This window comes from Macrotis lagotis, chromosome 2, assembly GCF_037893015.1.
Source record: "Macrotis lagotis isolate mMagLag1 chromosome 2, bilby.v1.9.chrom.fasta, whole genome shotgun sequence".
NCBI classification, from domain to species: Eukaryota; Metazoa; Chordata; class Mammalia; order Peramelemorphia; family Peramelidae; genus Macrotis; species Macrotis lagotis.
Genome location: NC_133659.1, coordinates 77385381 through 77400171, shown reverse-complemented (window position 1 = coordinate 77400171; position 14791 = coordinate 77385381). Strand labels below are relative to the sequence as shown.

Here is a 14791-nt window from a genome sequence, read left to right as displayed (position 1 = left end):
ATTAGAAATACACTTCTCAAGAATCTTGAATCACATCAAATTATAATCACTTTATACATTACCCCCTTTTCAAGTACCCCTCATGGACACATCATCATCATAAGCCAAAGCATAAGCCAAATCATTTCATGAACCATTTGTACTCCCCCTAAACATACCATCTCCCACACTCCTCCCACCCTTTAGCTCCCTCAACCATGGTACTTAAAGCCTCATTTACTAAAGTATGGAATAAGATAAGATCACTTTCTAATCTCTTTATATCTAACCCTTTTAGAGATTACCACTACCCCTATGGGTAGAGGTACTTTCTCTAGGTATCTAGTAAAGTCAAGTGACTTTTTATTTAATTAAGTAGTCTAAGTCCTGGGATACTCTGAAGGTCTCTCTTAAGAACTTTGCAATTGATTGTAAGGTATGGGAGACACTGGCACAGGACCACCCAGCATAGGATACCCCCATCAGAGAAAGTGCTGAGCTCTGTGAGCATGACAGAATTAAAGTAGGTCAAAGGAAACATGAGACATATAAGTTTAGAGTAAACACCCCAGCTTTTCATCTAGATTATTAGTGCTTGACCTGTGGTAGAGTATTCTGAATTCCTATTGGTCTGATAAGTCATGTTAGATGCCTTATGTCTCAAACATGGTGATGTTCTTTTGGTCTTCTTCAGTAGGACAAGAACCAACCATACCCATATCCTCTAAGTACAATTTCTTCAGTTGTATTCAACCTTTAACTATCCTAAGAGAAATACAATTCTCAAGAGTTACAAGTGTTATCTTCCCTTGTAGCAATTCCCTTGTATAGAATTTAATATTCTTGATTAACATTTATTTTTTTCCCCTACCTTTCCATTTACCTTTTTATTCATCTCTTGAGTCTTGTATATTTGGAGATTGAATTCTCTGTTCAGTTCCGGTCTTTTTATCTGGAAATTTTGGAAGTCCTCTATTCTGTTGATCATCCATCTTTTCCCCTGACAGAGTATGTTGAATTTTGAAGTGTAGTGAATTCTTCATTGCAATCCAAGGCCCTTTGCCCTCTGAAATACCATATTCCAGACCCTCCAGTCCTCCAGTGTTGGAAGTTGATAAGTTTTGTGGAAGTCAATGTGGTTCCCTCAGTTTCCACAATAGGAAGGAATTGAGATGGAAGATGGAGAATCATATGTGAAAAAATGGGGGGATAATGTACATTGAGGCGGGAAGCAAAGGTGAGAGGCCAGGTTGTAAAGGGCTTTAAAAGGCAAAAGAGTTTATATTTTCACTTAGAGATAATAAGAAATCATGAAAATTACAGTATGGGAGTAGCATAAAAGATCTACATTTAAGAAAAATTACTTTGGAAGCAGTGTATAAGATGGACTAGAATTGGAAGAGACTTGCTATAGGGAGACCAATTAAGAAGTTTTGTAATTATCTAGGGCCAGAACTACAGTAATTAGCTATGTGAATGGAGGAAAGGGATTAAATATAAAAGATTTTTTTCAGAGACAAAAATGGTGAGATTTGGCAAATAAAAACATATGTGGAGTGATAGAGTCAAGGATGATGCCAAAATTGCCAGCTTGGGAGACTGGATGAAGTTGCCTTTGACAAAACTAGTGAAATCTGACAGAGGGGAGCATTTGGAGAGAGATGAATTCAATTTTGTATATGTTGAGTTTGAAATTACTTTGGACTATTCAGTTTGAAATGCCCATTTGACAATCAGTGATGAGGAATTGATGCTTATGAAGTATGATTTTCATCAATTTTCTGCAGTCATGATTGGTCATTGCACTAATCAGAGCTCTTAAATCTTTCAAAGTTGTTTGCTTTTACAATGTTGTAGTCACTGTATTAATTATTCTCCTAGTTTGCTTTACATCAATTCATACAAATCTTCCCAGTTTTTTCTGAAATTATGCTTTTCATCATTTTTTGTCATAATTAAATTCCATTATGTAATGGATAGAGAACTGTCTTCTCAACCAGAGAAACAGAGTTGTATCTCTGACATCTACTTGGTTGTGTGAATCACTTAAACCTGAGCAAATCACTTAAATTTTCAGTGTTCTAGGGAACTCTCTGAAATAAATTTCAGAGAAGATACTGACTTGCATTGGTAAAGAATTCCTCATAGCAATGAAATCACAGGTACAGTCCCAAATCCTTTTTTCCTATCTTGACAATTATACAGCATGGTTTGTTCTGCCATCCTCCAATCCCCCCCCAACCCCCCCAATTTTGCTTCCAGTTCTTTGCTATAACCAAAAAGTTCTACTATCATTATTTTTTGTACAATGAGATTGTATCCTTGTATCTTTGATCTTTTTGAGGAATAAGTCTAGTAGAGGTATCAAGGGATCAAGAGTTATGCATATTTCAGTGACTGATCTTAGATATAAATCCAAATTAATTTCCAGAATGATTGGACCACTTCAGAAATTTAGTACCCTTGCATCATTGGGTCTTCTCTTCCACTATCCCTCCAACAATTGTCATTTTTCTTTTTGATCATCTGAGAACCCAAGAGTTATGAGGCAGAACTTCAGAATTATTTTAATTTGCATTTCTCTTATTATTGGTGATTTGAAACATATTTATATGATTGTTGATAGCTTGTATTTCTTCTTTTGTGAATTGCCTATTCATATTCTTTGACCACTAACATTTTGGGGAAAGACTTTGGTTCTTATATATTTGTATTGATTTGTCATATATCTTGGATACTAGACCTTTCTTTTTTCTTTTTCTTTTTTTAAATTAATTTTTATTAAAGATATTATTTGAGTTTTACAATTCCCCCCCATCTTGCTTCCCTCCCCCCACCCCCCCCATGAAAGCACTCTGTCAGTCTTTACTTTGTTTCCATGTTGTACCTTGATCCAAATTGGGTGTGATGAGAGAGAAATCATATCCTTAAAGAGGAGAAGAGAAGTCTAAGAGGTAACAAGATCAGACAATAAGATATCTGTTTTTTTCTAAATTAAAGGGAATAGTCCTTGAACTTTGTTCAAACTCCACAACTCCTTATCTGGATACAGATGGCACTCTCCTTTGCAGACAGCCCAAAATTGTTCCCGATTGTTGCACTGATGGAATGAGTGAGTCCTTCAAGGTTGAACATCACCCCCATGTTGCTGTTAGTGTGTACAGTGTTTTTCTGGTTCTGCTCATCTCATTCAGCATCAGTTCATGTAAATCCCTCCAGGCTTCCCTGAAATCCCATCCCTCCTGGTTTCTAATAGAACAATAGTGTTCCATGACAGACATATACCACAGTTTGTTAAGCCATTCCCCAATTGAAGGACATTTACTTGATTTCCAATTCTTTGCCACCATAAACAGGGCTGCTATAAATATTTTTGTACAAGAAATGTTTTTACCCTTTTTCATCATCTCTTCAGGGTATAGACCCAGTAGTGATATTGCTGGGTCAAAGGATATGCACATTTTTGTTGCCCTTTGGGCATAGTTCCTAATAGCTCTCCAGAAGGGTTGGATGAGTTCACAGCTCCACCAACAGTGTAATAGTGTCTCAGATTTCCCACAACCCTTCCAACAATGATCACTATCCTTCCTGTTCATATTGGCCAATCTGAGAGGTGTGAGGTGGTACCTCAGAGAAGCTTTAATTTGCATTTCTCTAATAATTAATGATTTAGAGCATTTTTTCATATGGCTATGGATTGCTTTGATCTCCTCATCTGTAAATTGCCTTTGCATATCCTTTGACCATTTGTCAATTGGGGAATGGCTTTTTGTTTTAAAAATATGATTCAGTTCTCTGTGTATTTTAGAAATGAGTCCTTTGTCAGAATCATTAGTTGTAAAGATTGTTTCCCAATTTACTACATTTCTTTTGATCTTGGTTACATTGGTTTTATCTGTGCAAAAGCTTTTTAATTTAATGTACTGGAAATCATCTAATTGGTTTTTGGTGATGTTTTCCAACTCTTCCTTAGTGATAAACTGCTCCCCTTTCCATAGATCTGACAGGTAGACTAGTCCTTGATCTTCTACTTTGCTTATAGTATTGTTTTTTAATGTCTAAATCCTGTAACCATTTGGATCTTATCTTGGTAAAGGGTGTTAGGTGTTGGTCTAATCTAAGTTTCTTCCATACTAACTTCCAATTATCCCAGCAGTTTTTATCAAAGAGGGAGTTTTTATCCCAATGGCTGGACTCTTTGGGTTTATAAAACAGCAGATTACTATAATCATCTCCTGCTTTTACACCTAGTCTATTCCACTGGTCCACCACTCTATTTCTTAGCCAATACCAAACAGTTTTGATGACTGATGCTTTATAATATAATTTTAGATTAGGTAGGGCTAAGCCACCTTCTTTTGCACTTTTTTCATTAAGCTCCTGGCAATTCTTGACTTTTTATTTCTCCATATGAATTTACTTACAATTTTTTCTAACTCATTAAAGTAATTTTTGGAATTTTGATTGGTAGGGCACTAAACAGGTAGTTTAGTTTTGATAGAATTTTCATTTTTATTATATTAGCTCTACCTATCCATGAGCAGTTGATGTTTGCCTAGTTATTTAAATCTGACTTTATTTGTGTGATAAGTATTTTGTAATTGTTTTCAAAAAGAATCTGAGTCTGTCTTGGTAAATAGACTCCCAAGTATTTTATATTGTCTGAGGTTACTTTGAATGGGATTTCTCTTTCTAGCTCTTCCTGCTGGATACTAGACCTTTATTAGAGAACTATATTGCAAAGTGTTTCTCTTCCTAGTTAACTCTCTTCTAATTTCTATTTCATTTCCAATTTTATGTAATGTTGTCTTTTCTGTTCCTTGTTTGCTCAAAAATTCCCTCCCCCAAATTATAATTAGAAAAGTATCTATAATCATATAATTTCTCTAATGTGTCTTGGTAGATAAAGAATTCTAAATATTTTAAACATTATGGAACTTTTTAATGGAATTTTTTTCTATTTCGTTCTGGTAAATTTTTTGATACACAGAAAGGTTGATGGCTTTTGTGGAGTCTATTGTATATTCCATTATTCTACTGAAGTTTTTTCGATTAATGTTTAATTGAATGACTAGAGATCTGTAAGTAAATAATCATATCATTGGCAAAGGTAATAATTTTGTTTCTTCTTTACATATACTTATACCCTTAATATTTTTATCATCTTATTGCTATGATAGCATTTCTATTACTATATCAAGTGATAGTGGTGATAGTGGAATTCTCTACTTTACTCATTAATTTACTGGAAAGTCCTCAAGTCATTCTCTTTCACAGATAAATGTTAGCTCCAGAATATACCCAATTTTTCTTTTCTTTTCTTTTTTTTTAAGGTTTTTGCAAGGCAAACGGGTTTAAGTGGCTTGCCCAAGGCCACACAGCTAGGTAGACCAGATTTGAACCCAGGTACTCCTGACTCCAAGGCCGGTGTTTTATCTACTATGCCACCTAGCTGCCCCTATACCCAATTTTTCTAAAGATGTTATGAATAAATCATATTTATGATATATTTTAAATTAATTATATAATGTAATCATCATAATAGTTTTGTGAACAGTTATAACAAATATTAGTTGAATTGTATGGAATAGGAAATGGAGGCACACAAAACTTCAGTTGAGTGTTTTGCTCAGTCACACAATAAGCAAATGGAAGACCTTGAACTTGTTTTCTGACTTTATACACAGCATATTTTCTTTCTTTCTTTCTTTCTTTCTTTCTTTCTTTCTTTCTTTCTTTCTTTCTTTCTTTCTTCTCCTCCTCCTCCTCCTCCTCCTCCTTCTTCTTCTTTCTTCTTCTTCTTCCTTTTTCTTCTTTCTTCTTTCTTCTTTCTTCCTCTTCTTCTTTTTCTTCTTCTTTTCCTTCTCCTTCTTTCTCCTTCTCCTCCTAATTCTTCTTCTTCCTCCTCCTTCTTCTTCTCCTTTTTTCTTCTTCTTTTTCTACTTCCACCACCCACAGAGTATTTTCTATTGCATCATTATCACCCCTAACTCTCATTATCCTTATGTAGAATCTATTTCTAAATTGGAAATATTATTTGAATTACATTTACTCTAACCTCTATGTTTAAATATATGGTAGAAATGAGATAAAGGGGAGGCAAAAGGACAGAGTTCCCTAAAGATTTCTGGGGCACTCTTCCTAGAATTGTAACTCATGATATGGAGGTTGTGCCCTCTTTTTGAAGAGTAAATAAACTCCTTGGGGAAACTAGGTGGCAGAGTGGATAGAGCACTGGCCCTGGAGTCAGGAGAACCTGAGTTCAAATCTAGTCTTAGACACTTAATAATTAACTAACTCTGTGACTTTGGGCAAGTCACTTAACCCCACTGCCTTTCAAAATCAATCAAACAAACAAAAAGATCTCTGGGGATTCATAAATAGTCTTCAAAACTTGCCTTCCATTTTACTGTGATTGATAAAAGTTCACAGCATCTAGCTGGCCTCAGTGACCTGTTCATGCCCTCTTCCTGCCATGACCCTAATACCTTCCTGAATTGAGGTTTAGAGTTGAAGTGATCATCTAGTACAATTGTATCAATTATTGCATGACATTGGACAAAACACTCAACTGAAGTTTTGTGTGCCTCCATTTCCTAACCTGTAAAATTCAGCTGATATTTGTAATAATTACTCAGAACTATTATGATGATTATATTATTTAATTTATTTACATTATATAATATATTTCTATTAGTTGTAAAATTCAGTTAATATTTGTAATAACTATCCGCAGAACTATTATGATGATTACATTATGTAATAGGTAAGGAAAGGAGAAATAGTTTTTTTTACTTGACAGTTTTGGAAACACATATATTATATAAGTAAATACACATTGAAAGACTCATTTTTGTAAGAATCATTGTTTCTAGTACCAGGAGATCAGGGAATCTTAGGAGAGAGTGAGAGTCAGAATAATAATAATCAAAATAACTAACTTTTCCTTAGTCCCTTTTGCTTTACAAGGCACTTTTATTGTTTGTAAAGGATTTTTTTTTCATCTGTATAAGAACCCAGTGTCTCAGGTAATGTATGCATCATTATCTTCATTTTTACAGATGAGGAATACATAGGACATAGAGTTTAAATGACTTACCCAAGATGATTTGGCCAATAATAGAAGAGCCAGGATTTGAATCCAGGTTTACTGACTTGAAGCCTAGGGCACTATCTGAAACTGCTTGCTTTGAAGATGAACAAATGTGTCTGTATACTTATAGTCAGAGATGACTTGGGGCTTTTTTTTCAGATTGATAAGGATCTCATGAAAAAAATGAATGATTTTTATGGAAAGGGTAAATACTACAGGGAGACTGTTGGAGACTTGCTGAAATTCATCCGGAATCTAGGTGAACACTTTGAAGAAGACCCATATAAAAAGTGAGTGCTCTTTTAACACATGAATCCTTGGATGAAACAAAAAGTTTCAAGTTGTACATTAAATTTTGGTTCACTAATTCAAGGGGCAGATGGCAAGGAAAGCTCCTACAGAAAAGAAATTATGCTTTTTTGATAATCCAGAAAGACTTGCTACTAAGGTGCACATAGGATGGTTGCAATCTGTTTTCTAGTTTTTCTAACCTTGGCATAGCAGTAGTCTTTAAATTGATGTAAATAGAGAAGAGAAGACTTTAATAATTTTCTCTCTATTAACAAATAAAGCATGTTCTAAGCTTTTTTATGTTGTAAGATTTTAATCTCCTTAAAGCTAGAATGACCATTTGTATGGTCTTAGCTTTGAGTAAGGTATTATGGCATATATTTACAATTGTCGGTGGTTTTAGATGATAGTCTATCCTGTTTTCTACAGTGATGGAATAAGTAGCAGAATAATAGTTTGATAATTAGAAGCATGGTTTAATAAAAGAGTCCAAATTGAGACTGGTTCTATTCTCTCATCTGTTACTATTTCAACTCCACAAAACTAGTGTTGAAGAATTAGAAGGATCCCCAGAGGTTATCTAGCCCAATCTATATCTGAACAGGAATCTTACCTGCAGTATCTCAAGTAACTTTGCATCTGCTGCTTAAAGATATCCAATGAAGGGGAATCCATTTCCATCCAGGCTGACTCATTCTAATTTCAAATAATCTCTTGTCGTTAAGATTTTCCTTACACTGAGCCAATTGTGCCTCTTTATAGCCTCCATCATTTGTTCCTGAATCTACTTTTTGGGATCAGACAGAATTTCTTTAATTTCATAGTTCTTCAAACAGTTGAAGTCAGCAATTGAATGTCCACTCCAACTCCTCATCCCCAGATCCTTTAACCAATCTTCATGTGGCACGTTCTCAGGATCTTTTTCTACCCTTGTTGCCCTACTTAGACAAAGCTCAATTTATCAATGATAAATTTATCAATTTATCCTAAAATATAGTACCCAGAATTGAACTTGATGTGGTCAGAATAAAATAACAGTTAAATCCTTAGTCAAGGTATTAACAAGAGATTGGAGAGTGGAAAGTCTGAAGTCAAGGACTTAACAATACTCCAGGCTAAGAATGGTGAGGTCCTGAATTACATAGGTGATCACAGGAGTAGAGAGACAAGAGAAGGGGGTGGCTATGAGAGATGATATGAAGGCAATTAATAAGATGTGGGGGGGACGAATGGATATGAAGGATGAGGGAAAACGAAGAGTTGGGAATGACTCCAAAGTGGTGATTGTGTGGTGACTGTGTTACCAGGATGACAGTGATATTCTCAACAGAACAGAAATATGGGGAAAAGAGGTAGGTTTGGGGGGAGGGGAAAATGATGAATTCCATTTTAGACATACTGATTTTGAAATGTACCTACAGACATTCATTTGCAAATTTCTATCTAATAGGCAGTTGGTAATGTGGAACTGAGTCTTGAGAGAGATACTTCTGCATATACATCTATATACATATATATCTATGTATATACACACACACACACACACACACACACACACAGATAGATGTATATGAATAAGTGTGTATGTATGTCCCCAAATTCTTAGCAGAATTAATTCATACACATGTAATGCATGTATTATGTATTACATATGAACAGTCCTACTGCCGTTAAGTTGAGCTGGCAAGTTGCCAGCTCTTCTCTCTTCTTTCTTCCTTTCCTTTCTTTCTTTCCTTTATTCTTTATTCTTTCTCTTTCTCACTCTCTTACTCTCTCTTTCTCTCTCTGTTTGAATCTCATCTCCAACATTGATAAGTGTTTGCTCATTAGCAGATTATTTAAACTTGAGTATCCATTTTCTTATCTATAAAATAAGGAAAGATCTAGCTGTAGTCCTATTTTGTTGAGAGAATCAGAGAGGTAAGAGGCAACCTAGAAAGTTTCTGTGTCACAAAAATTAAAGGAGATTTTCTTGAGGAATGAATTTTGAGGGATAGATTTGTAACTCAAAAAGGAGGACTAAATATTCCGAAGCAAACATTGAACATATTATTTTTTATTTCAGTTTGAAGTCAAAAATTGGAGAACCTTCCCAGTATTTTCAGAATTTGTTTCCTAATCTGGTGATTTATGTTTACAATAAACTGCGGAATATGAACTACACGAAGCATTTTCCCAGTGCGAACAGTTTCTAGCCTGGGGTGTTAACACCATGCCATCTTGACTCCAGACCTGAGGATATTTTAAGACATTTCTTTCACACAGCCCATTGGATGAATATCATTCAATTCAACAAAAACTTATTGAAGCTTTACTTTTTATGAAACCTTCTGCCAGGTACTTTGAAGGCTATAAAAAAGAGAAGGACTGGATTCCTGATCTAATTGATCCTAGAAGGGGGGGATAAAGCATGTAGAACTATAATCAATGTTTATAATTATAGATTATATATAGAGGATGTTTGAATAAAAGTCCTATCACCATGAAAGTCAAGCTAAGAAATTTGATTTTTTTGTTCAATGTAAGTGGAGAGTTCATTAAAATCCTCCTTTAATGTAGCCTTGTGGTGTGGCGGTAACTGGGTTCCCAAGGGCTATGGAAGAAAAAGTGAAAATCCTTCTAAACTGGAAAGCTTTTAAATACAGACCATATAATAGACTGGAAGCATCTGCCAACTGAGGAACTGTTAAGCTAAATTAAAAAAAAATTAATCACCAGAAGATTGATCAACTTGTGATGGTTTTTGCTGTTATTGATGTTCATGAAGAACATATAATGAAATAAAGAGAGTGCTCTTTGAGAGTGTTATAAAGAAAAAATCATAAATCCACTAAGGATTAGAGTAATTGAAGTCCTAGGAAGGAAATAGAATTCTGGTCCCCAAATATTTATAGCTGAGGTTAATAAAGTTTAAGTTATTTATTCAGGGTTATACAATTATTAAATATCACAGCTGTGAATTGAGAATCCAGTTCTCATTCAATCCCATATTGTTTGGATTTGGGGATTTCAAGTCCTTTCTATATTGCCAAAAGCTGCAAAAAGCTAGGGCCAAATCATATTTCTGGGTAGTCATGGAGATGTTTAGAGTCACCTTGGGGTTTCAGAAAATAGACTGCTATTGATCTAGGGTCAATTTAGAGCCACTGAGGGGCTCAATAGAGAGCCATTGAATGTTGTCCCCTATAGGTTCACTTTACTCAGACTGGTGAGAGTCTGAATCTCTGGGCAGAGGGAGTGACAGGAAGGGAGGTCAAAGAAGCCAGCTATTATAACTCCCTCCTGATCCTCTGGGTTACTTCCTCAAGATACACTCATCTTCACAGGCTGCATCCCCAAAGAGGCAACTGCTATATCATGTTCTAGGGTGCTTGGTGGGCAACAACTCCTATTATTATAGTTCAAGAAGCTCCCAATCTCCCAAGCCCATCAATGTGTTTCCTTATCAGTCAGGAGACACAATTAGTTGTATAAAGGCATTCATTAAGATGGAAAAGCCGAAATGCTAGCTATGAAATATTTTCTCTTAAATCTAGAGCACACAAAGAATCAATAAGAATAAGTTCTATCTGAGGCACATGTAGAAGATCAATATGTAGCAAAGGTAATTCACAATTCCTGATATGACAGGACCTTTCTTTTTTTTGTGGCATCCTCATAGTTGCCCCTTTAGGTGCATCACCTTTTTGGATGGATTGTTCAGTTGGATCCCCGGGGTCTGCTCCTCTCCCCAGCCCAATTCTCTTCTCTGCTGCCAGGGATCCCACTCCTTGAAACTGTTATCTCTCAATTCTCTTTTCTGGTGTCAGGGGTCACACTCCTTGAAACTTTTCTCTCTCAACTCTCTTCTTTGCTGTCAGGGGGTCATGAAATCGTTGCTTCCCAGGCAACTAGAATGTCTTTCTTTTCTCCATTATGCCTTAAATTTTTCTAGACACTGGATTTTGGCTCAGAGTATCTCTCTCTGGGCAAGGTACTGCTAGGATGCTATGACTGATGGAAAGATGAGAAAAAAATGCCCTCTTCCTACTCCTTGCAGGGATCATGGATTATACTTACTTTTCCCTCACAAATGTTTTTTTTTTTTAACTAGTTAACATTTCCCCACCTCACACAAGGATTATGGATAATTTGTTTGCTCCCTTACATCTCCATCAGATCAAGTTATTTATATCCTGTTCTAAATCATCTGGTCCCAAATGATCTGAAATCACCTACCTAATACCTAAAGGTATCAGGGATCAATGTATCTTTATATTTAGTTTAACATCTAATTAATACTTTGTGATTACTCTTTATTCCTCTATCAGATGAGTGGGGGAAAGGGCAAGGAGTTTAATTTTCCTCTCTTTTTTTAAAAAATTTATTTATTTAAGGCAAATGGGGCTAAGTGACTTGCTCAAGTTCACACAACTAGGCAATTATTGTGTTTTGAGTTCAGATTTGAATTCAGGTCCTCCTGACTCCAGGGCTGGTGCTCTATCCACTGCACACATTTCTCTTTCTGTATACCTAGAATATGTTTCTGGAAATGAAATAGGTCAAGCTCCTAGTTCCAACCCTATATATGTCAAAGAGAGAAGCATCCTTTCCCAAGACAGCAAGCAATCTGATACAGGTTATGCATACACAATTATGTTAAACAACTTTCTAAATTAGAAATTTTGTGAAAGAAGAATCAGAATAAAAAAAGAAAAAACATGAGAAAGAAATAAAAATAAATTAAAAAAGTGAAAATAGTAGGCTCTGCCATTCCCTAATGGACAAATGGTCAAAGGATATGTGAAGGCAATTTATAGATGAGGAAATCAAAGCAATCCATAGTCATATGAAAAATTGCTCTAAATCACTGCTTATTAGCGAAATGCAAATTAAGGCATCTCTGGGGTACTACCTCACATCTTTCAGACTGGCCAATATAACCAGAAAGGACAATGAATGTTGGGGGAGATGCGAGAAATCTGGGACACTAATACATTGTTGAAAGAGCTGTGAACTCATCCAACCTTTCTGGAGAGCAATTTGGAATTACACCCAAAGGGCAATAAAAATGTGCATACCTTTTGATCCAGAAATACCACTACTGGGTCTAAACCCTGAAGAGATGATGAAAAAGGGGAAAGACATCACTTGTACAAAAATATAGTGGCCTGTTTGTGGTGGCAAAGAATTGGAAATTAAGTAAATATCCTTCAGTTGGAGAATGGCTTAGCAAACTGTGGTGTATGTATGTCATGGAACACTATTGTTCTATTAGAAACCAGGAGGGAGGGGAATTCAGAGAAGCCTGGAGGGATTTGCATGAACTGATGCTGAGTGAGATGAGCAGAACCAGAAAAGCATTGTACACCCAAACAGCCACATGGGGGGGGGGATGATTAACCTTGATGGACTTACTCATTCCATCAGTGCAAACAATCCGGAACAATTTGGGGCTGTCTGCAATGGATAATACCATCTGTATCCAGAGAAGGATTTGCAGACTTTGAACAAAAAACAAAGACTATTACCTTTGATTTAGGGGGAAAAAAGTTATATTATGTAATTTTGCTATCTCTTATACTTTATTTTTTTCCTTTAAAGATATGATTTCTCTCTCATCACCATGGAAACAATGTAAGACTAATCGAATGCCTTCTGGGGTGGGGTGGGGTGGGGGAGGAAGCAAGAATGGGGGAAATATTGTAAAACAAAATAAATAAAATCTTTCTTAAAAAAAGATAAAATAGTAGGCTCTGATTTGCATTCTTTCTCTGACTGTGGATGGCATTTTTCATCACAAGTTTTTTAGAAGAATTAAGTCTTATCATAGTTGATCCTCACATAATATTGCTGTTACTGTGTGTATTGATTCTGTGGTTTTTCACCTGTGATACTTCACTCAGCATCAGTTCATGTAAATCTTCCTAGGTTTTTTTGAAGTCCACTGGCTCATGATTTCTTATAGAACAATAGTATTCCATCACATTCATGTACCACCATTTGTTCAGCCATTCCTAAATTGATGAGCCTCCCCTCAATTTCCAATTCTTTGCCACATGGTTTACCTCTTATGTATACAATGCTGTAACGGATGAGAGCTACCCTATCTTCAGAGACCAGATATTTTGCAGGAGGTGGATAACAACATCTGGAGATATCACAGTGTCAACAGCCATATCATTTCTACCACAGTTTAGTTCTAGGCAACCTATCTGACTGTTTCAATTACCAAGAGAGAATAGAACTGTTAAAAGTTGCATTTCCTGAAAGGGTTTGTTAGACCACAGATCTTGAAAATATCAAATGATAAAAGGTTGAAGAGTTTGATGAAGCTCCATGAATTTGTTGGATGCACAGTTGAATGTAATAGTTCCATTGTCTCTGTGTCTTTAGTATCTTTTTACTTTACAGTGAGGATGAAATATTTAATACTATTGTTCCCAGATTTCATATGATGTATCCAACATTCAAGGCCACCACAAACCTGAATGGAAACCAATCACTTTGAATGCACAGTGATAGAGGAAGATAAATATACAACAGATATTGTTGAATATTAAGACAGGCAGAAGGTACTAGAGATCTCTGCACCCAAAGACCATTTTTCGTATTTTACCTGAGTAAACTTTAATGTGCTTTAAATCACTGGAAAAAAGTCAATACATTCAATAACTTTCTGAATAATGTAAACTGCTGAATCATTCCTGTCACATCACTGGATAATGAGCAGGAAATTATAGGCTAAACTGGTTTCTCTTTCTTTTAGGAGTAGGGTTTGTTTTGTTTTCTGCAAGATAGAAACAGATGACTTCTTTTCTCCTTTTTTTTTTCTTTTCTCTGAATCAAAGGGGAAATTGTTTTCAAGTTACGAGGGGGCTGATATTCCTGCATTGTTTTAAATATACTATTTCATATTTGTAACATTTACAGAAATGAAGTTGTTTCTATAGTATCATAAAAATACAGCAGCAATAGTTAGGAAAGAGAAGTGCAGGTTTTTAGAACTTGAAGAGCTATTTCTTGTCACTGTAAGCTATTTAGATATGAAGTGAACTTGTCATTAGGCCATACTAACCAGAGAATCAAATTTAGAGCATCCATTTTAGAGTGACAAGAGAAATCGGGGTCCTCTAATGGTTGACTTGGGTTACTGTGGACTAAAAATGGTCTTTCTGTCTTTAAAGACAATCTGTATCTGAATTTAATTTTAAATATTTTCATGTTGACTTATTTGTAAATGCAGTAATTTTGCAATGTAGTTCATTAAAGCACATACTGTGTTGTTAATGTAACTATCCACATAGTAACAAAAGGAATCTTTGTAATGATTCATGTGATATATGTCTGTAAGCATGATTTCTATCGCTTCTTGGCCTTTTGGCTAAGATCAAGTGTAAGCATGATTTCTGATTTTTTTTCTGCTTTATAAATTGTGTCTTACTGTAT

General features: G+C 35.4%; 1 protein-coding gene across 2 annotated transcripts in view; it reads left to right on the top strand.

The window, feature by feature from the left end:
* The window catches only part of RNASEL (ribonuclease L), an 86193-nt gene that overhangs the window by 19500 nt on the left and 51902 nt on the right, over positions 1–14791 (top strand). The window contains exons 6-7 of one of the 2 annotated variants that reach the window (XM_074222192.1): positions 7232–7362; positions 9429–12992. The exons of the other annotated variant lie outside the window; for it this stretch is intronic. Coding sequence (XP_074078293.1) covers positions 7232–7362; positions 9429–9558 — 261 coding nt within the window. The 3' untranslated portion in view covers positions 9559–12992. Of the gene's footprint in view, positions 1–7231; positions 7363–9428; positions 12993–14791 lie in introns of those variants that run through there. 2 annotated transcript variants of the gene reach the window in all.